Here is a 26,038-nt window from a genome sequence, read left to right on the forward strand (position 1 = left end):
AAGATTATAATCAATAAGAATCTATTTTTTCATCTCTCTCTCTCTCTCTCTCTCTCTCTCTCTCTCTCTCTCTCTCTCTCTCTCTCTCTCTCTCTCTCTCTCTCTCTCTCTCTCTCTTTCTTTCTCTCTCTTTCTCTCTATCTCTCTATCTTTATCTGTCTTTTTATTAGACAAAAGTATGCTTGTATAACAAGAAAATTTAGTAATTTAAGGTAGGCGTCTCACGCCTGTTACTACCATTAATAAGCCCAAGTTTGAATTCGAGGTGATTCATAACTACAACTGGTTTAAATCTAAATACAAGAATATCACTTGTTTTTCTATCAAACAGCTTTACTGAATATATTGTATCGTGAAACAACTCCTAAAACTAGTAAATAACTAATAATTGCAAAAATATATCTTTCAAGAAAAGGCTTTAATGGCTGTATTACAGCCTGATAATTGTGAAATACCAAATTCATCATTTCCAGGTTAAAGTACTTAATGGTTCTATTAAGGGTTGTATCCAGGGTTTTTTTTTTGGGGGGGGGGGATCAAACCTTTAACCCCCCTCCCCTCCCTGGATACGGCTTTAGATTTATTACATGTTGAAGTAGTACCAAAACTAAGCTAGCAACTCCTCCTAACATAGATATATTTTCACGCAAAAACCTTTGAAAGTTTTAGTACATCATAAAAAAAAAAAATCCAAATCCCTGCATCCCTTTTCTTTTTACAGACAAATCCAGGAGAGCACTGCAAGAAGAGCTGAATTTCATTAGAGACAATTTAGGAACCACGTCTCAAGAGCTCACAATCCTCAAAGCACTGCAAGAAGAGCTGAATTCCGTTAGAGACAATTTAGGAACCACGTCTCAAGAGCTCACAATCCTCAAAGCAGACTTTGAAAAGAAAACTCAGGAGCTTGCAAAGGCGAACAACACCTCTTCTCAGGTAAATCCACTTCACTCGATATTTACTCGGTAATTTACGTGTACAATTTGCACATACTCGACAATTTACATGTGTAATGTGCATATAGATGGTGATATGCATGGATAATTTATATATATCCCGTAATGTGTATGCATAATTTGCATGTACTCAGTAACTTATATGTACTTATATGTCCTATTATACCTCACCTCTTCCCTTAAGATCTGTTTGAGAGCCTTTCCGGGTAGCGATTTTCATCGTGAATTCTTTGAGCTAGACCCCGATGCCGCACCAGTTCTCTTTTCGGCTGTGACTAGCTGCACTTAAGGTAGAACGGCGGCGCGCCTCTGGTTGACACCGATTTTTCCTATCAATAAGGAATTTCAAACCTGTTCAGGTTCGAAAGCTGAAGAAACTAACGAGTCCATTATAGTCAGGTGGAACTCCGAGGACAAGCACTACATAAGGCCAAATGTGAATACGAGGAGAAGGTAACACAAGCACAACGTTCAAAAATCTGTTGGATCAAGTCTTTTTTCAGACTTTTAGTCTTTCGCTTTTCAATAAACGGTTGTATTCGCTTTTTTCGTGTTTTCATGATACCTGTCGTTGAAATTAATGAATCCCATTTTCAGTAGCATTAATGACGTTTAATGGACTTTATTTTTCTATTGTTTTCGGGATGTAGTTTTAAGGGGGAAATTTGAAGGTTTTATAACTTTCTGAAAATTGAGATCGCCTTCTTTCGAAAAGGCATGGCTTTTTATTATCTAACAGTGTAAAAGTAATTTACTGATCTTTTGAAGATGTTTTTGTAAATTTGAAGCATGTCCAACAAAGAAGTGCACGCTCTGTAGGCAAAGAATGAAACCAATTGTTAAATTAAATCCATCTGTTGGAGATAAGCATATTTTCCTGAATAGTAAAATGCTTATGAATATCCAGATGAGATTTCATTGGGTTATTTGTCACATTACTGGTCTCAGTTAACAAACTCATTTTTATTTGACCTCTTTTCCCTGATGTCTAACGTCGTCAGTTAACTTATGTATCTTAATAATATGAATTATTTTAAAACGCTAAAGAATGGGCTTAGTCTTATGGTTAATTGAGGATGCAAATAAACAATAGTGGAAGTTTGATGTCCTAAATCAATGTCAGAATCACATCTTTTGGTTAATTTATTTCGTTCGTCTGGCGTATTTAGTAGATTAATTGCAAGAACTTAACACTTACGATTCGATTATAGTTGTTTTATGTATTATAAAACCAGTTACGATTTGACTGATATTTAATTGAAAAGCCCAGAATTAATTGCTATCATACAATTATTCGATTAATTGAGCTAATCCCTGGGATATGTACTTAATTTGCATTTTGAAAATACCCGAAAACTTAAGCTTTTATTAATAGGAAGTTCAAAATAAACTGTTTAAAAAAAATAACAAATGTTAGAAAATAACATAGGGAGAGGAGAAAATGCAACTCAACTCCAAATAATTTTTGTCGGAAAACACTGAAGTAATTTTTGTCTTCTTCGAAACAGCATCATACAATACTCCCTGATTATACAGTATAATCCGTGGAAAGTAAAAACCTCTGCTTTCAATTTCCATTTTTACGTTCTTTGTTGTAATTTCTGGTAGCATAACTTGGCAACGAAACCCTTGGAAGTGGTAAATTTCTAATGACAGTTAGATTCTAGACTAACTAGAAAGAATGCAAGAATTTCTTACCTAATTCAAGAGTATTTCACTTCGGCATCAGAAAGATGCCACAATTTCTTTGTGTTATTCGTCCTTTTATTTGTTTTTGTCATTGCTTTTCGTCATATATTATTAGTCATTTAACTTTTGTCTTGATTGATTCACGTTTCCTGTGTATCCTATTGTGCTGACCTTGAAATAGTACTGGAATTTTTGCTGTTGATGGTTGGGTTGTTGCTGTTTGCTATAGCTGTTTGAATATGTTGTTGCTGTCCAGACTTACTCTGGATTTCTGATGTTGCTGCAGACTAACTGAATTTTCGCTGTCATTGTTTGCTATTTTTAATTGGATTTTTTGTTGCTGTTCAGACTTACTCTGGATTTCTGATGTTGCTGCAGACTAACTGAATTTTCGCTATCATTGTTTGCTATTTTTAATTGGGTTTTTTGTTACTGTTCAGAATTACTTTGGATTTCTCTTGTTGCTGAAGACTAACTGAATTTTTGCTATGGCTGTTTGCTATTGCTGTTTGGATTTTTTGTTGCTGTCCAGACTTACTCTGGATTTCTGATGTTGCTGCAGACTAACTGAATTTTCGCTGTCATTGTTTGCTATTTTTAATTGGATTTTTTGTTGCTGTTCAGACTTACTCTGGATTTCTGATGTTGCTGCTGACTAACTGAATTTTCGCTATCATTGTTTGCTATTTTTAATTGGATTTTTTTGTTACTGTTCAGAATTACTTTGGATTTCTCTTGTTGCTGAAGACTAACTGAATTTTTGCTATGGCTGTTTGCTATTGCTGTTTGGATTTTTTGTTGCTGTCCAGACTTACTCTGGATTTCTGATGTTGCTGAAGACTAACTGAATTTTCGCTGCTGCTGTTTGTGATTTTGCTGTTTGCTATTGCTGTTTGGATGTTGTTGTTACTGTCCTCTTACTCTGAATTTTTAATGTTTTTGAAGACTTGCTGAATTTTTGCTGTTGCTGTTTGGGTTGTTGCTTTTTACTTTTGCTGTTTGGATATCTTGTTGCTGTTCAGACTTACTCTGGATTTCTGATGTTGCTGAAGACTAACTGAAATTTTGCTGTGGCTGTTTGCTATTGCTGTTTGAATTTTTTGTTGCTGTCCAGACTTTCTCTGGATTTCACTGTTCAGAATTACTCTGGATTTCTCTTGTTGCTGAAGACTAACTGAATTTTTGCTGTGGCTGTTTGCTATTGCTGTTTGAATTTTTTGTTGCTGTCCAGACTTACTCTGGATTTCTGATGTTGCTGAAGACTAACTGAATTTTTGCTGCTGCTGTTTGTGATTTTGCTGTGGACTAACTGAATTTTTGCTCTCGCTGTTTCTGTTGTTACTGTTGCTATTCCTCTTTGGATGTTGTTGTTGCTGTCCTCTTACTCTGAATTTCTAATGTTACTGAAGAATTACTGAATTTTCGCTGTTGCTATTTGGCTTGTTGTTGTTTAGTATTGCTGTTTGGATTCTGTTGTTGCCGCCCAGACTTACTCTGATTTTTTTCTGTTGCTGATCAGGCTGTTACTGTTTGCTATTGTCATTGGGATTTTGATAAGGTAAAATAGTATTTATTTTCAAAAGGTTAGACCTATCTGAAGCTCTAACAGAACCAAATTCGCTTCATATGTCGAAGTAAAGAATGCAAAACAAGAAACAACCAAGACAAAAATAAAAATCAATTAAGCATATAAATGGCCAATAAAAATCTGACCCGAATTAGTGAAATATAACATTAAAAATTACGAAACTAAGAACGAAAATGAACATCTTACAATTGATAAAAAAAACAAGAGAGGGGGAAAGGGATAAAATAATACACTTGATGATATTTTGTGACAAACAACTATCACGAGGTTAAAAAAAAGAATTGACGAATTCGCATTTTGAGTCAAATATTATAAAAATCAAATAGTTGAGTTTTGTTGCTGCTGTCCAGACTTACTCTGGATTTTTTTTTTTTTTATATATAAAAAATATAGTTTTATTCAGGTTTTTTTTTTTTATATTGACATGCTCCTGTTGGTTTTAAGCATATTCTATCAATAGACAGATGCATAGATATCGAAAATAAAGTCACATGATCATGACAACAAACAAAATAATAGAATTATTGATTCGTAACACGGCAATGAATAATTTAACAACGCAGCAGAAAAAAAATCGCATACATTCAACACTATTTCCCTTACCCTACTAACATTTCTTGTGGTGTAATCTTCTAAAACAAGAGCTGACGGAAATTTGATGAATGGAATTCAATGCATTTAACAGTGCTTGCACTATCCCTGATTTTTCCTGGAAGAAAAGTGAGGTCTCTAAATTTCTACAATAATTAACTTTTTAAAATGCACAAACATTAACAGGAAACACCAATTTTTGTTTTTGTTAACATTGGAGATTTTGGAGAACCCATTTATTTTCGAAAAAAACGGGAAATCCCCTAAAAATTCAGCCTAGTTAAAACCACTCGTATTAGCAATTGTATATAAGGTAATATATAAGTTCATGATGTATGTTCCTTTTTGGAGTGAGATTTCAAAAGTTCATAATTTCTGTATTACTGGCGTCAATTTACAGAAATCGGGGGGAGGGGGCAAAATGTATTTTCATATCTTGGAAAAGGAGAGGATAGTTTTATTTTTTTTTTATTTTTTTAATTTTTAGCAGTAGTACCAGAAACCAATTTTAAATAATAAGAAAAACCCGAAAAATATTTTTCGAAAATTTCGGGGGGGGGGAGCAAGTCCTCCAACCTCCTCTTTAACTGGCGCCACTATTCTATAAAAGAAATATCGCCATCTAGTTTTAAATTGTCCCAAACTAGATGATAGAATGTGATTTTTTTTTTGGGGTGGGGGGATAATATCTAGCTGTCGTACCCTCTGATCTGCATGGGGTCCCCCTTGTGACATAAATTTCGTTTGTAATATCCTGCAAATTTGTTTTAACATTTTTAGATTCTGTTTATAGATTTTTCACTTCGCATACTCACCTTTTTGACCCCCCTCCCGGGGGGAGCCCAGATTTGTTAAACATCATACAGTATTTTTCATCACTTTTCTGTTTAATGTCGACTTGCTCTTTTTTTTTCGTTGCTAAGCAATGAAAAGCAATGTCGACAAAAACTGTAGAACGATGTCTGATCAATCTGTGTTTATTTCATTTCAGCTCAAAGCTATTGGTCGCAAATATAAAAACATGTATGAGGAAATCCGTAAACAGCTGGATGAGGTGAAGAAGGAAGAACCTTCGGCTACAGCCGTACCTGTCAAAGAAGAAACAGTTGATGAAACCATTCCCAAGAAAGGTAATTTCCTGTAGCAATCCAAAAAGCATTGTGTCACAAAACTTAAATATTTTAGAAGAACAAAATAAATGAAAAATAAATATAGTGCTCTAAATATATATATATATATATACTAGCCCAAGCCCCCCCGCGCGCGTAAGTCGTTACGCGCCATAATAGTTACGCGCCATTGTAGTTGTGTCCCTATGTCCCACCTGTGAATATAGATATATATATATATATATATATATATATATATATATATATATATATATATATATATATATATATATATATATATATATATATATATATATATATATATATATATATATATATATATATATATATATATATATATATATATATATATATATATATATATATATATATATATATATATATATATATATATATGATTTTAACTACGTAAAACTTGCGAATATACAACATTCTTTGCTGTCCCATTGTCTTTGCATATAAATAGATTGTCAGGTTTACCGACTCTTGAACATGCAACATATAATGGTCCATGGGAAAACAATCTGTATTCAGATCTATACCTCATGATTCTAATGATTGCCCTTGAGCTTTGTTGATGGTGATTGCTAATCGACCATTCCCTGCCCCGGTGTCCCGGTCGTCATTTATATCCCCCTGTTTCCCCCGGTATCCCCGTTGTAGTTGTGTCCCTGTGTCCCGGTCGTCATTTATATTCCCTGTGTCCCGGTCGTCATTTGTATCCCGGTGTCCCGGTCTGTATATACATTCGTTTTTTAGTTTTGTTTTTCTCCTTTATTTTTTTCTTTTTTAGTTTATTTAGATTTTTAGATTTTTTGGTTTTTTTATTAGTTTTTAGTTTTTTTTTTCTTTTTAGTTTTTTTGTAGTTTTTACCTTCTTTTTAGTTTTGTTAGTTTTTTTTTTTACTTATGTCCTGGTCGTCATTTATACTCCCTGTGTCCCGGTGCTTTGTTGATTGCTAATCGAACATTCCTTTTGTCCTGGTCGCTTTCTCTTTGAGTGTCGTCATTTATTTTTTTCTTTTTTAGTTCTTTTAGTTTTTACCTTTTTTAGTTTTTTTTAGTTTTTTCCTTTTTTTTTAGTTTTTTATTGGTTTTTACCTTTATTTTAGCTTATTTTTCAGTTTTTTCCTTTTTTTTTTTATTTTTTATTTTTTTTTAGTTTTTTACCTTTTTTTTAGTTTTTTTAGTTTTTTTAGTTTTTTAGCTTTTTTACTTTTTTTTATTAGTTTTTAGTTTTTTTTGTAGTTTTTGCCTTTTTTTAGTTTTTTCAGTTTTTTTTTTAGTTTTTTATTGGTTTTTACCTTTATTTTAGCTTATTTTTCAGTTTTTTCCTTTTTTTTTAGTTTTTTTTAGTTTTTAGTTTTTTTAGTTTTTTACCTTTTTTTAGTTTTTTTAGTTTTTTAGCTTTTTTATTTTTTTTTATTAGTTTTTAGTTTTTTTGTAGTTTTTGCCTTTTTTTATTTTTTTTTAGTTTTTTAGCTTTTTTATTAGTTTTTAGTTTTTTTTGTAGTTTTTGCCTTTTTTTAGTTTTTTTAGTTTTTTAGCTTTTTTATTTTTTTTATTAGTTTTTAGTTTTTTTTGTAGTTAGTTTTTTTTAGTTTTTTACCTTTTTTTAGTTTTTTAGCCTTTTTATTTTTTTTTATTAGTTTTTAGTTTTTTTTTGTAGTTTTTGCCTTTTTTTAGTTTTTTTTTAGTTTTTTAGCTTTTTTATTAGTTTTTAGTTTTTTTTGTAGTTTTTGCCTTTTTTTAGTTTTTTTAGTTTTTTAGCTTTTTTATTTTTTTATTAGTTTTTAGTTTTTTTTGTAGTTTTTGCCTTTTTTTAGTTTTTTCAGTTTTGACGTCACCTGATCCAGTTTTTTCAGGTGACGTCACCTGATCCAAATAGATTGTCAGGTTTACCGACTCTTGAACATGCAACATATAATGGTCCATGGGAAAACAATCTGTGTTCAGATCTATACCTCATGATTCTAATGATTGCCCTTGAGCTTTGTTGATGGTGATTGCTAATCGACCATTCCCTGTCCCGGTCGTCATTTGTATCCCGGTGTCCCGGTCTCTATATACATTCGTTTTTTAGTTTCGTTTTTCTCCTTTATTTTTTTCCTTTTTTTTTCTTTTTTAGTTTATTTAGATTTTTAGATTTTTTAGTTTTTTTATTAGTTTTTGTTTTTTTTTTCTTTTTAGTTTTTTTGTAGTTTTTACCTTCTTTTTAGTTTTGTTAGTTTTTTTTTTACTTATGTCCTGGTCATCATTTATACTCCCTGTGTCCCGGTGCTTTGTTGATTGCTAATCGAACATTCCTTTTGTCCTGGTCGCTTTCTCTTTGAGTGTCGTCATTTATTTTTTTCTTTTTTAGTTCTTTTAGTTTTTACCTTTTTTAGTTTTTTTTAGTTTTTTAGATGAAAATTTTTTTTAGTTTTTTCCTTTTTTTCTTTTTAGTTTTTTATTGGTTTTTATCTTTATTTTAGCTTATTTTTCAGTTTTTTCCTTTTTTTAGTTTTTTTAGTTTTTTTAGTTTTTTAGCTTTTTTACTTTTTTTATTAGTTTTTAGTTTTTTTTGTAGTTTTTGCCTTTTTTTAGTTTTTCAGTTTTTTTTTAGTTTTTTATTGGTTTTTACCTTTATTTTAGCTTATTTTTCAGTTTTTTCCTTTTTTTTTAGTTTTTTTTATTTTTTAGTTTTTTAGTTTTTTACCTTTTTTTAGTTTTTTTAGTTTTTTTAGTTTTTTAGATTTTTTATTTTTTTTATTAGTTTTTAGTTTTTTTTGTAGTTTTTGCCTTTTTTTAGTTTTTTTTTAGTTTTTTAGCTTTTTTATTAGTTTTTAGTTTTTTTTGTAGTTTTTGCCTTTTTTTAGTTTTTTTAGTTTTTTAGCTTTTTTATTTTTTTTATTAGTTTTTAGTTTTTTTTGTAGTTAGTTTTTTTAGTTTTTTACCTTTTTTTAGTTTTTTTAGTTTTTTAGATTTTTTTATTTTTTTTATTAGTTTTTAGTTTTTTTTGTAGTTTTTGCCTTTTTTTAGTTTTTTTAGTTTTTTAGCTTTTTTATTAGTTTTTAGTTTTTTTTGTAGTTTTTGCCTTTTTTTAGTTTTTTTAATTTTTTAGCTTTTTTATTTTTTTTTTTTTTTTATTAGTTTTTAGTTTTTTTTGTAGTTTTTGCCTTTTTTTAGTTTTTTCAGTTTTGACGTCACCTGATCCAGTTTTTTCAGGTGACGTCACCTGATCCACAGATCCACAGATCCACACACAGACAACTTATTTTTATATATATAGAATCCCCGTTGTAGTTGTGTCCCTGTGTCCCGGTCGTCATTTATATTCCCTGTGTCCCGGTCGTCATTTGTATCCCGGTGTCCCGGTCTGTATATACATTCGTTTTTTAGTTTTGTTTTTCTCCTTTATTTTTTTCCTTTTTTTTTCTTTTTTAGTTTATTTAGATTTTTAGATTTTTTAGTTTTTTTATTAGTTTTTAGTTTTTTTTTCTTTTTAGTTTTTTTGTAGTTTTTACCTTCTTTTTAGTTTTGTTAGTTTTTTTTTTTACTTATGTCCTGGTCGTCATTTATACTCCCTGTGTCCCGGTGCTTTGTTGATTGCTAATCGAACATTCCTTTTGTCCTGGTCGCTTTCTCTTTGAGTGTCGTCATTTATTTTTTTCTTTTTTAGTTCTTTTAGTTTTTACCTTTTTTAGTTTATTTTAGTTTTTTAGATGAAAATTTTTTTTAGTTTTTTCCTTTTTTTCTTTTTAGTTTTTTATTGGTTTTTACCTTTATTTTAGCTTATTTTTCAGTTTTTTCCTTTTTTTTAGTTTTTTTTTATTTTTTATTTTTTTAGTTTTTTACCTTTTTTTAGTTTTTTTATTTTTTTTAGTTTTTTAGCTTTTTTACTTTTTTTATTAGTTTTTAGTTTTTTTTGTAGTTTTTGCCTTTTTTTAGTTTTTTCAGTTTTTTTTAGTTTTTTATTGGTTTTTACCTTTATTTTAGCTTATTTTTCAGTTTTTTCCTTTTTTTTAGTTTTTTTTTAGTTTTTAGTTTTTTTAGTTTTTTACCTTTTTTTAGTTTTTTTAGTTTTTTTAGTTTTTTAGCTTTTTTATTTTTTTTTATTAGTTTTTAGTTTTTTTTGTAGTTTTTGCCTTTTTTTAGTTTTTTTAGTTTTTTAGCTTTTTTATTAGTTTTTAGTTTTTTTTGTAGTTTTTGCCTTTTTTTAGTTTTTTCAGTTTTTTAGCTTTTCTATTTTTTTTATTAGTTTTTAGTTTTTTTTGTAGTTAGTTTTTTTTAGTTTTTTACCTTTTTTTAGTTTTTTTAGTTTTTTTAGTTTTTTAGCTTTTTTATTTTTTTTATTTGTTTTTAGTTTTTTTTTAGTTTTTGCCTTTTTTTAGTTTTTTTAGTTTTTTAGCTTTTTTATTAGTTTTTAGTTTTTTTTGTAGTTTTTGCCTTTTTTTAGTTTTTTTAGTTTTTTAGCTTTTTTATTTTTTTTATTAGTTTTTAGTTTTTTTTGTAGTTTTTGCCTTTTTTTAGTTTTTTCAGTTTTGACGTCACCTGATCCAGTTTTTTCAGGTGACGTCACCTGATCCACAGATCCACACACAGACAACTTATTTATATATATATATATATATATATATATATATATATATATATATATATATATATATATATATATATATATATATATATATATATATATATATATATATATATATATATATATATATATATATATCTATATATATAAAAATAAGTTGTCTGTCTGTGGATGTGTCAGGTGACGTCACCTGAAAAAACTGGATCAGGTGACGTCAAAACTGAAAAAACTAAAAAAAGGCAAAAACTACAAAAAAAACTAAAAACTAATAAAAAAAATAAAAAAGCTAAAAAACTAAAAAAACTAAAAAAAGGCAAAAACTACAAAAAAAACTAAAAACTAATAAAAAAGCTAAAAAACTAAAAAAACTAAAAAAAACTAAAAACTAATAAAAAAAGTAAAAAAGCTAAAAAACTAAAAAAACTAAAAAAACTAAAAAAAGGTAAAAAACTAAAAAAAAATAAAAAATAAAAAAAAACTAAAAAAAAGGAAAAAACTGAAAAATAAGCTAAAATAAAGGTAAAAACCAATAAAAAACTAAAAAAAAGAGGAAAAAACTAATAAATGACGACACTCAAAGAGAAAGCGACCAGGACAAAAGGAATGTTCGATTAGCAATCAACAAAGCACCGGGACACAGGGAGTATAAATGACGACCAGGACATAAGTAAAAAAAAAAAAACTATCTATATATATAAAAATAAGTTGTCTGTGGATCTGTGGATCGTGGATCAGGTGACGTCACCTGAAAAAACTGGATCAGGTGACGTCAAAACTGAAAAAACTAAAAAAAGGCAAAAACTACAAAAAAAACTAAAAACTAATAAAAAAAATAAAAAAGCTAAAAAACTAAAAAAAGGTAAAAAACTAAAAAAACTAAAAACTAAAAAAAACTAAAAAAAAGGAAAAAACTGAAAAATAAGCTAAAATAAAGGTAAAAACCAATAAAAAACTAAAAAAAAACTGAAAAAACTAAAAAAAGGCAAAAACTACAAAAAAACTAAAAACTAATAAAAAAAGTAAAAAAGCTAAAAAACTAAAAAAACTAAAAAAAACTAAAAAAAGGTAAAAAACTAAAAAAAAATAAAAAATAAAAAAAAACTAAAAAAAGGAAAAAACTGAAAAATAAGCTAAAATAAAGGTAAAAACCAATAAAAAACTAAAAAGAAAAAAAGGAAAAAACTAAAAAAAATTTTCATCTAAAAAACTAAAAAAAACTAAAAAAGGTAAAAACTAAAAGAACTAAAAAAGAAAAAAATAAATGACGACACTCAAAGAGAAAGCGACCAGGACAAAAGAAATGTTCGATTAGCAATCAACAAAGCACCGGGACACAGGGAGTATAAATGACGACCAGGACATAAGTAAAAAAAAAACTAACAAAACTAAAAAGAAAGTAAAAACTACAAAAAAACTAAAAAGAAAAAAACTAAAAAAAGGCAAAAACTACAAAAAAACTAAAAACTAATAAAAAAGCTAAAAAACTAAAAAAACTAAAAAAAGGCAAAAACTACAAAAAAAACTAAAAACTAATAAAAAAAATAAAAAAGCTAAAAAACTAAAAAAACTAAAAAAACTAAAAAAAGGTAAAAAACTAAAAAAACTAAAAACTAAAAAAAACTAAAAAAAAGGAAAAAACTGAAAAATAAGCTAAAATAAAGGTAAAAACCAATAAAAAACTAAAAAAAAAACTGAAAAAACTAAAAAAAGGCAAAAACTACAAAAAAAACTAAAAACTAATAAAAAAAGTAAAAAAGCTAAAAAACTAAAAAAAATAAAAAAACTAAAAAAAGGTAAAAAACTAAAAATAATAAAAAATAAAAAAAAACTAAAAAAAAGGAAAAAACTGAAAAATAAGCTAAAATAAAGGTAAAAACCAATAAAAAACTAAAAAGAAAAAAAGGAAAAAACTAAAAAAAATTTTCATCTAAAAAACTAAAAAAAACTAAAAAAGGTAAAAACTAAAAGAACTAAAAAAGAAAAAAATAAATGACGAGACAAAAGGAATGTTCGATTAGCAATCAACAAAGCACCGGGACACAGGGAGTATAAATGACGACCAGGACATAAGTAAAAAAAAAACTAACAAAACTAAAAAGAAGGTAAAAACTACAAAAAAACTAAAAAGAAAAAAAAAACTAAAAACTAATAAAAAAACTAAAAAATCTAAAAATCTAAATAAACTAAAAAAGAAAAAAAAAGGAAAAAAATAAAGGAGAAAAACAAAACTAAAAAACGAATGTATATACAGACCGGGACACCGGGATACAAATGACGACCGGGACACAGGGAATATAAATGACGACCGGGACACAGGGACACAACTACAACGGGGACACCGGGGGAAACAGGGGGATATAAATGACGACCGGGACACCGGGACAGGGAATGGTCGATTAGCAATCACCATCAACAAAGCTCAAGGGCAATCATTAGAATCATGAGGTATAGATCTGAATACAGATTGTTTTCCCATGGACCATTATATGTTGCATGTTCAAGAGTCGGTAAACCTGACAATCTATTTATATGCAAAGACAATGGGACAGCAAAGAATGTTGTATATTCGCAAGTTTTACGTAGTTAAAACCATATATATATATATATATATATATATATATATATATATATATATATATATATATATATATATATCTATCTATATTCACAGGTGGGACATAGGGACACAACTACAATGGCGCGTAACTATTATGGCGCGTAACGACTTACGCGCGCGGGGGGGCTTGGGGGGGGCGCGAAGCGCCCCCACCAACTAGGTGTTGGGGTGGCGCGAAGCGCCACCCCAACAGCTAGTATATATATATATATATATATATATATATATATATATATATATATATATATATATATTATATATATATATATATATATATATTTAGCAGGATTTTTGTTCGGGGGTGGGTGGGTACACAAAAATCTTTTAAAAGCGCATCAGAAATTTGTTTATATGCATTTTGCTACGTTTTACGAGCATAATAAGCATTAACAAGTAGCATGATACAATTGTGAACATCATTTTGAAAAGTAGGAGGGTCAGCAATACATCGAACATCATTCGGAACTTAGGACCAATTTTCTACTATCAATACATCATTGGATTTGTTAGCATAATCTTGGAAAAAATTTAAATTTCGCATATGCGCTTGACTAATTTTGCCTTTGACAGCAGGATTTTCTTCAAGAAGGATCTTATTGCATGTTTGTTAAAGTCTCCTATTTGGAAACTTTAACTCGGATTTCGCAGAAGCCGTGAGAGATTTTAACCACATTTCTATTTCTGGAGCTTTCATTGTTGGTCAATTTCCTGTTTTTATTAGCATTGCAAATCAGTTAAACATTTTACTAACCTGTATTTGTTCCACCTTCTGTCACATACTTCTACACAGAAAGCGGGATTGGGGAGAAAATACTCCCCCCCCCTCAAACTTGGTCTGAAGCACACCTCCTTTCGGAAAAATTGTGGCCAAAAATCTACACTTTTTTTCTTGAAACACAAACAAATCATGTTTTGTTTGGATTTTCCCCACGATGTTAAATTCTTGTTGAAAATTAGTAGCATAAGTGGTCAAGTTATTCAAAATTGTTTAAATGAATTAAATAAGTCAAATCAGTCAATAAAAATAAATCATCTTGAACCATTAAAGTTGAAGTTTTCAGCTGACTGAGCCACCTCCCAAGTTTCTACAACTACCTCTTCCATGTGAAGCAATCACAATAAGAGAAAATAAGATATATTGGAGGTGTTCCAATCCAACGAAGTGTGTCGACTAATATTATTATTTTAATGCAACTTTGTTAAAGAGTTAAATGTTTAAGCTATTTAATATTTTGACGTGTAAATTAAATTTGTCTTTTGTCAGCGTTGATAATATAAAATCTTATCGTATCTAAACACTACCTGAGATCAAAGTATGGTTTCTGTTAATTTTAGTGTTGTTAGTTAGCCTTTTGATAATATTAATACAAATTTATTGTACTCGTTATTTTGTATAAACAGATTACATAAAAAGAAAGAATAATTCATCAAAAGACACAAAAATCATCGTAGACGCAAAAATACGAGAAAATGAAGCTAATTCCGAGAGAGCTGATTTTAAGATAAATAATACAATTATTGATATAACTGATTAATATAGCTTAATATAAAGTAATTAATTTACTATTAGGAAAAGATCGAGAACACCTCAACACCTCGAAAGATCCTCAACACCTCGAAATATCCTCAACACTTCGCTTTTTGTGCCAAAGTTTTTATTGTTTTAAAAAGTAGAGTTGTGACAAATAGTCAAACTTTAGCTTAAAGAGCAAGTTGTCGAGGAGAGGGCAATCCCTTTCATATACGCAATAATTTCTGTCCGTTTTAATTTTCTATGTTGCTCCTGACTTTCAGTCGAAAAAACTTGTTTTTTATTTAATTTCTGATCGTTTTTTAAACAATGACAGGAAACCTGGCCCTACCTCCACGGAGAAACACCCTCCCGACGGATATATCCTTTAGACAATTTCACGCGTGAAATTGAGACGGAAAAGAGAAAGCAAGACATATAAAAAAAACTTTGTTTACGAATTCTGACAAATTCCCCCAGTGTATAATTTCCCCCGATAAGTTTACCCCCTGGAAACTTCCCTCCTCAGGAAAAATTCCCCCGTGGAAAAACCCGAGGAGAAAATTTAACACCTCTCCCCATACGAAAATGTATACATACTTCCCAATAAAAAATAATATGTGTGAAGAATGGGGAGATTTTATAACTTAGACCTTTCCCCTGGAGCTGTGGGGGGGGGGGGTTCATTTTATATCCAAAGGCATAGTTATTGGGCCTTTCAATTATGATGAACAAAATGGCTATCTCAAAATTTTATCTTAAAAAAAAGTGGTCAAAAAGACCACTAGGTCGGTACGATCATGATCACCCCTGAAAAAAAACAAAAAAAAAACACGCATCCCTCATCTTTCTTGGGGCAAAAAATACAAAATTCTACATTTTTTCATATAGGAGCTTGAAACCTCCACAGTAGGATTTTCTGATACGCTGAATCTGATCATATGATTTTCGTTAACATTCTATGGCTTTAAAGGGAAGTTTCCCCCTTTTTTTGAAAATCAGACAAATTTTCTGGGGCTCGTAGCTTTTAATCGGTGAAACTAAACCTAATGATTTGACTTGTATATTTGAAATCAGGATAATGAGCCGATTCTTTTGAAATATCTATTAGTATCAAAATTCCGGTTTTTAGAGGTTCGGTTAGTATTGAGTCGGATTACTCCTAACTTACAGTTTGTTACCACGAAATGTTAGACTATAAAGTTAGCATTATAACATTACTAGCTGTTGGGGTGGCGCTTCGCGCCACCCCAACACCTAGTTGGTGGGGGCGCTTTGCGCCCCCCCCCAAGCCCCCCCGCGCGCGTAAGTCGTTACGCGCCATATTAGTTACGCGCCATTGTAGTTGTGTCCCTATGTCCCACCTGTGAATATAGATAGATATATATATATATATATATATATATATATATATATATATATATATATATATATATATATATATATATATATATATATCTATATATATAAAAATAAGTTGTCTGTCTGTGGATGTGTGGATGGATGGGTCAGGTGACGTCACCTGAAAAAACTGGATCAGGTGACGTCAAAACTGAAAAAACTAAAAAAAGGCAAAAACTACAAAAAAAAACTAAAAACTAATAAAAAAAATAAAAAAGCTAAAAAACTAAAAAAACTATAAAGGTAAAAACCAATAAAAAACTAAAAAAAAAACTGAAAAAACTAAAAAAAGGCAAAAACTACAAAAAAAAACTAAAAACTAATAAAAAAAGTAAAAAAGCTAAAAAACTAAAAAAACTAAAAAAACTAAAAAAAGGTAAAAAACTAAAAAAAATAAAAAATAAAAAAAAACTAAAAAAAAGGAAAAAACTGAAAAATAAGCTAAAATAAAGGTAAAAACCAATAAAAAACTAAAAAAAAAAAGGAAAAAACTAATAAATGACGACACTCAAAGAGAAAGCGACCAGGACAAAAGGAATGTTCGATTAGCAATCAACAAAGCACCGGGACACAGGGAGTATAAATGACGACCAGGACATAAGTAAAAAAAAAAAAACTATCTATATATATAAAAATAAGTTGTCTGTGGATCTGTGGATCGTGGATCAGGTGACGTCACCTGAAAAAACTGGATCAGGTGACGTCAAAACTGAAAAAACTAAAAAAAGGCAAAAACTACAAAAAAAACTAAAAACTAATAAAAAAAATAAAAAAGCTAAAAAACTAAAAAAACTAAAAAAAGGCAAAAACTACAAAAAAAACTAAAAACTAATAAAAAAGCTAAAAAACTAAAAAAACTAAAAAAAAGGCAAAAACTACAAAAAAACTAAAAACTAATAAAAAAAATAAAAAAGCTAAAAAACTAAAAAAACTAAAAAAACTAAAAAAAGGTAAAAAACTAAAAAAACTAAAAACTAAAAAAAACTAAAAAAGGTAAAAACTAAAAGAACTAAAAAAGAAAAAAATAAATGACGACACTCAAAGAGAAAGCGACCAGGACAAAAGGAATGTTCGATTAGCAATCAACAAAGCACCGGGACACAGGGAGTATAAATGACGACCAGGACACAAGTAAAAAAAAAAATTAACAAAACTAAAAAGAAGGTAAAAACTACAAAAAAAAAAAAACTAAAAACTAAAAAATCTAAAAATCTAAATAAACTAAAAAAGAAAAAAAAAGGAAAAAAATAAAGGAGAAAAACAAAACTAGAAAACGAATGTATATACAGACCGGTACACCGGGATACAAATGACGACCGGGACACAGGGAATATAAATGACGACCGGGACACAGGGACACAACTACAACGGGGACACCGGGGGAAACAGGGGGATATAAATGACGACCGGGACAAAAAAACTAAAAAGAAAAAAAAACTAAAAACTAATAAAAAAACTAAAAAATCTAAAAATCTAAATAAGCTAAAAAAGAAAAAAAAAGGAAAAAAATAAAGGAGAAAAAATAAACTAAAAAACGAATGTATATACAGACCGGGACACCGGGATACAAATGACGACCGGGACACAGGGAATATAAATGACGACCGGGACACAGGGACACAACTACAACGGGGACACCGGGGGAAACAGGGGGATGTAAATGACGACCGGGACACCGGGACAGGGAATGGTCGATTAGCAATCACCATCAACAAAGCTCAAGGGCAATCATTAGAATCATGAGGTATAGATCTGAATACAGATTGTTTTCCCATGGACCATTATATGTTGCATGTTCAAGAGTCGGTAAACCTGACAATCTATTTATATGCAAAGACAATGGGACAGCAAAGAATGTTGTATATTCGCAAGTTTTACGTAGTTAAAACCATATATATATATCTATCTATATTCACAGGTGGGACATAGGGACACAACTACAATGGCGCGTAACTATTATGGCGCGTAACGACTTACGCGCGCGGGGGGGCTTGGGGGGGGGGGCGCGAAGCGCCCCAACCAACTAGGTGTTGGGGTGGCGCGAAGCGCCACCCCAACAGCTAGTATATATATATATATATATATATATATATATATATATATATATATATATATATATATATATATGTATATATATATATATATGTATATATATATATATATATATATATATATATATATATATATATATATATATATATATATATATATATATATATATATATGTTTTTAACTACGTAAAACTTGCGAATATACAACATTCTTTGCTGTCCCATTGTCTGTGCATATAAATAGATTGTCAGGTTTACCGACTCTTGAACATGCAACATATAATGGTCCATGGGAAAACAATCCGTATTCAGATCTATACCTCATGATTCTAATGATTGCCCTTGAGCTTTGTTGATGGTGATTGCTAATCGACCATTCCCTGAGTCGCCATCGTCATTTATATATCCCCCTGTGCACCCCGGCGTCCCCTTTGTAGTTATGTCCCTGTGTCCCGGTCGTCATTTATATTCCCTGTGTCCCGGTCGTCATTTTTGTCCCGGTGTTCCAGTCTGTGATTTCTCTTTGAGTGTCCCGGGCGTCATTTATATTCCTTGTGTCCCGGTGTCCCGGTCGTCATTTATATCCCCCTGTGCCCCCCGGCGTCCCCATTGTAGTTGTGTCCCTGTGTCCCGGTCGTCATTTATATTCCCTGTGTCCCGGTCGTCATTTGTATCCCGGTGTCCCGGTCTGTATATACATTCGTTTTTCAGTTTTGTTTTTTTCCTTTATTTTTTTCCTTTTTTCTTTTTTTTCTTTTTTAGTTTATTTAGATTTTTAGATTTTTTAGTTTTTTTATTAGTTTTTAGTTTTTTTGTAGTTTTTACCATTTTTTTAGTTTTTTTAGTTTTTTTTTTACTTATGTCCTGGTCGTCATTTATACTCCCTGTGTCCCGGTCGTCATTTGTGTCTCGGTGCTTTGTTGATTGCTAATTTATATTATATTTATATTTATATTTTTTATATTTATTAATATTTTTTTAGTTTTCTTTTTCTCTTATTTTTCAGTTTTTTCCTTTTTTTTAGTTTTTTCTTTTTTAGTTTTTAGTTTTTTTTTGTTTTTTACCTTTTTTTAGTTTTTTTAGTTTTTTTAGTTTTTTAGCTTTTTTAGTTTTTTTATTAGTTTTTAGTTTTTTTTTAGTTTTTGCCTTTTTTTAGTTTTTTCAGTTTTTTTTAGTTTTTAGTTTTTTACCTTTTTTTAGTTTTTTTTAGTTTTTTAGCTTTTTTAGTTTTTTTTCTTTTTAGTTTTTTTTGTAGTTTTTACCTTTTTTAGTTTTTTTTCTTCTTTTGTATTAGTGTGAAATAATTCAGACGTCATATGCGGACAAACACGACGTCACTCGACAGACAGACAGACAGACATAACCCACAAACAACTTATTTTTATATATATTTATTCATATTTTTTTAGTTTTCTTTTTCTCTTTTATTTTTCAGTTTTTTCCTTTTTTTTTAGTTTTTTTCTTTTTTAGTTTTTAGTTTTTTTTAGTTTTTTACCTTTTTTTAGTTTTTTTTAGTTTTTTTAGTTTTTTAGCTTTTTTAGTTTTTTTATTAGTTTTTATTTTTTTTGTAGTTTTTGCCTTTTTTTATTTTTTCAGTTTTTTTTTAGTTATTAGATTTTTACCTTTTTTTAGTTTTTTTTAGTTTTTTAGCTTTTTTAGTTTTTTTTTCTTTTTAGTTTTTTTTGTAGTTTTTACCTTTTTTAGTTTTTTTCTTCTTTTGTATTAGTGTGAAATAATTCAGACGTCATATGCGAACAAACATGACGTCACCTGATCCATCCACTGATCCACACACAGACAACTTATTTTTATATATATATTTTTTTTTGTTTTTTACCTTTTTTTAGTTTTTTAGCTTTTTTAGTTTTTTTTATTAGTTTTTAGTTTTTTTTTAGTTTTTGCCTTTTTTTAGTTTTTTCAGTTTTTTTTAGTTTTTTAGCTTTTTTAGTTTTTTTCTTTTTAGTTTTTTTTGTAGTTTTTACCTTTTTTAGTTTTTTTTCTTCTTTTGTATTAGTGTGAAATAATTCAGACGTCATATGCGGACAAACACGACGTCACTCGACAGACAGACAGACAGACATAACCCACAAACAACTTATTTTTATATATATTTATTCATATTTTTTTAGTTTTCTTTTTCTCTTTTATTTTTCAGGTTTTTCCTTTTTTTTAGTTTTTTTCTTTTTTAGTTTTTAGTTTTTTTTTAGTTTTTTACCTTTTTTTAGTTTTTTTTAGTTTTTTTAGTTTTTTAGCTTTTTTAGTTTTTTTATTAGTTTTTATTTTTTTTGTAGTTTTTGCCTTTTTTTATTTTTTTCAGTTTTTTTTTAGTTATTAGATTTTTACCTTTTTTTTAGTTTTTTTTTAGTTTTTTAGCTTTTTTAGTTTTTTTTTCTTTTTAGTTTTTTTTGTAGTTTTTACCTTTTTTAGTTTTTTTCTTCTTTTGTATTAGTGTGAAATAATTCAGACGTCATATGCGAACAAACATGACGTCACCTGATCCATCCACAGATCCACACACAGACAACTTATTTTTATATATATAGATTATTAAAAATTCTACATTAGATATTATTTCAATAGGTATAGTAAAATGTAGTAATTTTTGTAATATAATAAAAATACTACATTAAATATCATTTTAGTAGGTATAGTAAAATATATTATTTTTTATAATGTAATATTAAATACTATGTTAAGTTTTTTTTTTTATCAGTGATAATTGTTTTAAATTGCAATGTAATCTTATTTAAACACTATCTCGCGCAAGTGTGGTTTGTATGGAGTTTAGCTTATGAAGTTAGCCTTATTAAACTTGGCATTTTCGTATGTGAAATTAGTATTAAAAATTTGCAATTCCCATTTATAATGACTATCATTTTAAGAAGGTTTGTATGTAAGACACTTGAATGTATCGAATTTGTATCTGGAAGCCTTTATCAACGGGGAAATAAAGCTTGGTTAGACAAAATAATACATACTAGTATTATAATACATAGCAATACAATACATACAATACAATACAGCAATACAATACAATACATAGCATATACAATACAATACATACAATACAGCAATACAATACATAGCAAGACAATTACAAATATATAATAGAAAATATCAAACGCTGCAAGAAGAACAAAAATATGAAATCATGACAGCTCGTTCCTTTTCCCGGGAAAGTAAAAATTATGGCCTAAAAATACGCTTTCTGTGTCTTATCAATCAGCAATGAATATCAAAAACTAATCAGCAATGATTGGCAAATGGCATGAAAAGATATTAATTTTTTGGTCTTTTATAGATGGAATTCGCCGAGTAACCACTGGCGAATTATTTAGCGAACCGTCAACAACGACCGAGGGCATAAAACAAGAGTCAGGAAAGGTGGCTGAGCTTGAGTCATCTTTGAAATCGGTGACTGAGTCGCGAGACTCGCTCTTATCGCAAATGGCGTCTCTTCAAAAGGAGCTAGGAGCTATGAAGAAGGAAAATGAGGATCTTCAAGTCCATGGCGTGAGTTTTTTTTAAATAGTTATTTTTTTGGGGGTTGTGTCTAAAACACAAAAAAAAAAAATACAACTTAAAAACCTATGGCAGGAAAATCTATTTTTATTTAATTAGTTGGTTTCAAGTCTTTCTTTGTTAATTCATTGGTTTCTATCTACTGTTTTAATTTCAATTTTGCTTTTTTAACAAGGTCTATGTTCCCTGTGCAACTTCTGGTGTTATACAATTTTGTAAATTTTGCATTGATTTTTTTTTAATTAAGGTTTATGCTCCTGTGCAACTCTTCGTGTTGCACGTTTTGAACATTTTACAACTTTTATGCATATCTAGCTAGTTTTGATGCTGCACATTTTGAAATATTATCCTGCTTTCCTATGGTTTCTGTTTATCAGAAAACATAACAATTTTGGTATCACGCTATAGCTGAGATTCAACTCTGTGCCTCTATCAAGTCATATTTTAAATTTGGTAGAAAATGTCTAAGTGATCATAATTCTGGCTCAGTGAATGGATGAATCTGCGATTAGTGCAGCCAATGATTTAAGTATCTTGTGCTTTTGGTGCAACCTACAGATGCACACTTGTCACAAAATCGCTCTATTTACAGGGAACATGCACCATAGATAATTGTTTGTTTATTTTTTTACGTTATTAATGAAACGAATTTTTGTGTTAAAGTCAGTTTTTAATGAAGAGACAATGCATATAAATAAACTTTGATGCGTTGTGGAAATTTCTTTCGTAAAAAAAAAAAAAAAAAAAAAAAAAAAAACACCTTCCTTCGAAAAACATTCTATGTATGGTCCTATAAAAACTAAACTGTTCAAGACACATATTGGTTTCAATGAAATGCAGTTTAGAATTCGTAAATCGAAAAGAAAGCGAAAGGAAGTATGTTTTTTTTTGTTTTGTTTTTTTTTTGTAAGCGTCGATTAACCCTGGGACGTCATTTTTCTTTGTTGCGTTGTTATTAATGTTATAACAAACGTATCAGATATTAAATTTTTGCATCTTTCTGTCCCTGTTAAATAAAGTCGACAATTGTTGGCAAAACATCATGTTTCCCGGTGGTATTTAGTAACAGTTTTAGTGAACAGTTTTACGGGACATCCCTTTATACCATGTTCCAAAAAATTTGACATTTTTTCTAGCAAGGAAAACTTTTTTTTTACTAGTTTTGTCTAACCTGGTTTAAACTTGAGTTATTCATATCAGGAGATAATTAGCGCAAAGAAAAATATTTTAGCCATTCTCATCCATTCTGGTTTGCGATTCCATGATTCATATAAGTGGTTAAGGGTGTACAAGAAACGTTTTTGACCAGTTACGTCTAATCTGATTTAAACTTGTGTTTTCCATATCAGCAAATAGGGTTGTAAAGAAAAATATTTTGGGAATTTATAACCTTGCATTATTCATATATGAGGATAAGGACAAAGGAAATTTTTTTGGCCAGTTTGGTCTAATCTGGTTTGCACTTGAATTAATCATATCAACCAATAGGGTACAAGGGAAAATTTTTTTGAATCATGTCTGTAGATAGGGCGTAAAGGAAAACTTTGGCCAATTTGGTCTGTTTTTCCAAAGAACCTCTTTCGCAAAATAAAAATAGATGATCTAGAAGTGGATTTTTGATGTTGCTTGAGTAGCTTTTTTTTTCTTTCTTTTTTTTTATGTTGCCTCTTTCTATAGGAAACAGCTTCTGATTTGGCACATGATTTATATTTCGTTGTTAATTTTAACAAAATTTCTTCCACACAAAAGTTTTTCAAAGAAAAGTAAAGAGCTATAATATACCATAGGTGAGCAGAAATAAAGTGAAATTATTGTTCAAGCGTAAAACTACCATAAATTACGATCAAATGGAACTTATTTAAGTAAATAAATTAAACCCTTTAACAAAATCTTAAAAATATAACATGGTTATTTAAAGGAGCTTAAAAAAAAGAAATAAAAGCAGAAGCTTCGTTTTATTTTTTTATTTTTCTTAAGGATAAAGCTAAAAAAAATAGACCTAATTAAAGTCGCTAATTCGAAATAAACCTAATGTCATACATACTAAAAAAAAAAAAAAAAAAAAAAAAAAAAAAAAAAAAAAAAAAAAAAAAAAAAAAAAAAAAAAAAAAAAAAAAAAAAAAAATCACTGCGACTGACCTTAATGGTGAAGTTTTGCACTTTTATTTTGCACCCTGATTCCTGTATATCGGAATTCTTGCGAATGATTTATTATTTAGCAGTCTTTCTAGGTGTCAACACGTACCTCTCCAGAAAAATACCCCCCCCCCCCCCCATTTAACGCTAAGGCAGCGAAATCAACCCAAATTGTAATATAAATTGTTCCCCAGTTTTGTAATTTTTTTTATTTTCTTTTGTTAGGAGAAGCTTCAAAAAGAAATCGACCTGGCTAAAGTTACTACTTCGGAAAAGGATCAACTTCATGTGACTGTGAATGACCTCAATCAGAAAAATAAAGCTCATCTTCAAGAAATTGAAAACTTGAGCAGAGAAGTTAGCCTTTTAAGAGTCAAAGTTGCCAAACTTGAGAAAGACTTGGCTGAAAGCATCGGTAATTCTATTTGTTTTTAAAATTTATTATTCTTTGTTTTAACAACTGGAGAGTAGAAAGTAAAACTCCATAGTATTATTGACACCAGGCATGTACACAAGAATTTTTATCCGAAGGAAGGGGGGAATCAGAAATAGAACAAATTTTATATTATGATTTCAATTTGGAGTGCCTGGGAATTCGAAAATTTTTTTAATTTTTAGAGGAGGACTAGACCTCCCCCTCCGTATGTCTGTGACCAACTCTAAATAAAAATACCTTAAACGATTTCAATGGGTTATTTTACTTCAAAGCGTTGGCGATAAAAACTTGGTGGTGACTTGGCAGAATTAAATCAAAAAGTCAAAACAAAGTCCTTACAGGTCAAAAGTCGGACAAGAAGGTTCATGTGTGTGTGCCTCTTATTCAGAAAAACTTCAACTTCCAAAGAGGAGTAGTTAAAACATAAGAAGGAGGAACAAGGGCGCATCCAGGATTTTTGCTTGGGGGGATGGTACAATAAAAAAAACGCATCAAAACTTGAATATGCGCACTTTTGTTGCGTTTTTAAGAGTTGGACAGAAATTTAGGGAATGATAAAACCCCTTACCCCCTGGATAGGGCCTTGAGGCAGTATCAGCTTCTCAGGGAGGTTGTTATTACAAAACGACAGTCAGACAAAATGGTTCTTGTGTGCACACCTCTTATGCAGAAAAACATCAACTTCCAAGGAGGAATAGGGGTGAAACACAAGGAGGAGGAACAAGGGCGTATCAAGGATTTTTGTTTGGGGGAGGGATTGCAATAAAAAACGCATCAAAAATTTGTTCAAATGCATTTTTTTATGCGTTTTACGAATCAGACAAAATATTTCGGGGGAGGGGCTAAACCCCTAACCAGAAGGAAGTATTAACTTCTCAGGGAGGTTGTTAGTACAAATCAAAGGTCAGACAATATTTGTTTTGTGTGCACACCTCTTATTCAGAAAAGTGTCAACATTTAATGACGAGAGAAACTAAATTTGGCACTTTGTTTTAATAGTAATAGATTTGAATAATTTATAGATATAACAGTAGTCTGACCTAGTGTATCGATCAATCTATGACTTCATCGTTAATCTATGAATTATTAAATTTAATTTAATTAGTAAATTAAAAGGGCTAACTCAAAAATGTGGCTGATCTGTAAGGAAGCTGCTGCAATATGCAAGGGCACCCGCAGAAAATTTTCCAAAAGGGGCACCAGAATAACTCGTATTACTGACACTAGAATAACTCGTATTACTGAACTCTCGTGCAACTCAAACACCGTACTTACATTGGGTAAAACACAAGTTAGAATATTTGCATGGTCAACCTTGTTGGAACTGTTTGCTTTTTAAAGTCGAATAAAAGATCTAAAGCCGAACTGGCCAACCATGACAAAAAAGAAATGGATATAAAGATGACAAACGGGTCTCTGGCCAGTAAATGAAAACGAAGAAAAAACACAAACATCAATTGGTTATAGAGGAGAATTTTCTCAACAGGTCTTCGGTTTAGCAATGGGCATTTCTTTAAGTCCAATCCTGCCTAATTTATTTTTGGATTCTATAGAAATGTCCGCTATTTAGTGTTTTCGTCCATCTCCTTCTTTCTCGGGTAGGTTTATAGACGATGTTTTATGTTTTGGGGAACATGGATTGGATTCCTTAAATTTGTTTCTTGACCATTTAAACAGGCTTTACAAAAATATTAAATTTACACTAGAGCTTGAAAAACAAGAAAGGCTACCCTTTTTAGATATTTCATTAATAAAAAGCAATAATGGTATTTTTTTTTTTCATTTTACAGAAAACCAACTCATAATGGCAGATATTTAAATTTTCGTTCATA

General features: G+C 29.6%; 1 protein-coding gene and 1 long non-coding RNA gene across 5 annotated transcripts in view; one reads left to right on the forward strand and one right to left on the reverse strand.

Moving 5' to 3' along the window:
* Nucleotides 1-24,429, forward strand: part of LOC136026053 (nucleoprotein TPR-like) — a 118,428-nt gene extending 93,999 nt beyond the window's left edge. For 2 of the 4 annotated variants that reach the window (XM_065702234.1, XM_065702235.1), the window contains exons 11-14: nucleotides 722-936; nucleotides 5,816-5,954; nucleotides 21,414-21,625; nucleotides 23,996-24,427. In XM_065702234.1, coding sequence (XP_065558306.1) covers nucleotides 722-936; nucleotides 5,816-5,954; nucleotides 21,414-21,625; nucleotides 23,996-24,205 — 776 coding nt within the window. In that variant the 3' untranslated portion in view covers nucleotides 24,206-24,427. Of the gene's footprint in view, nucleotides 1-721; nucleotides 937-5,815; nucleotides 5,955-21,413; nucleotides 21,626-23,995 lie in introns of all 4 variants that reach the window. The other 2 variants (XM_065702232.1, XM_065702236.1) reach the window with 2 other exon arrangements.
* The window catches only part of LOC136026055 (uncharacterized), a 31,570-nt gene continuing 13,824 nt past the window's right edge, over nucleotides 8,293-26,038 (reverse strand). Inside the window, exon 2 of the long non-coding RNA XR_010617194.1 lies at nucleotides 8,293-9,143. This is a non-coding gene — a long non-coding RNA (uncharacterized LOC136026055). The remainder of the gene's footprint in view (nucleotides 9,144-26,038) is intronic.

This window comes from Artemia franciscana, chromosome 4 (assembly GCF_032884065.1).
Source record: "Artemia franciscana chromosome 4, ASM3288406v1, whole genome shotgun sequence".
NCBI lineage: Eukaryota > Metazoa > Arthropoda > Branchiopoda > Anostraca > Artemiidae > Artemia > Artemia franciscana.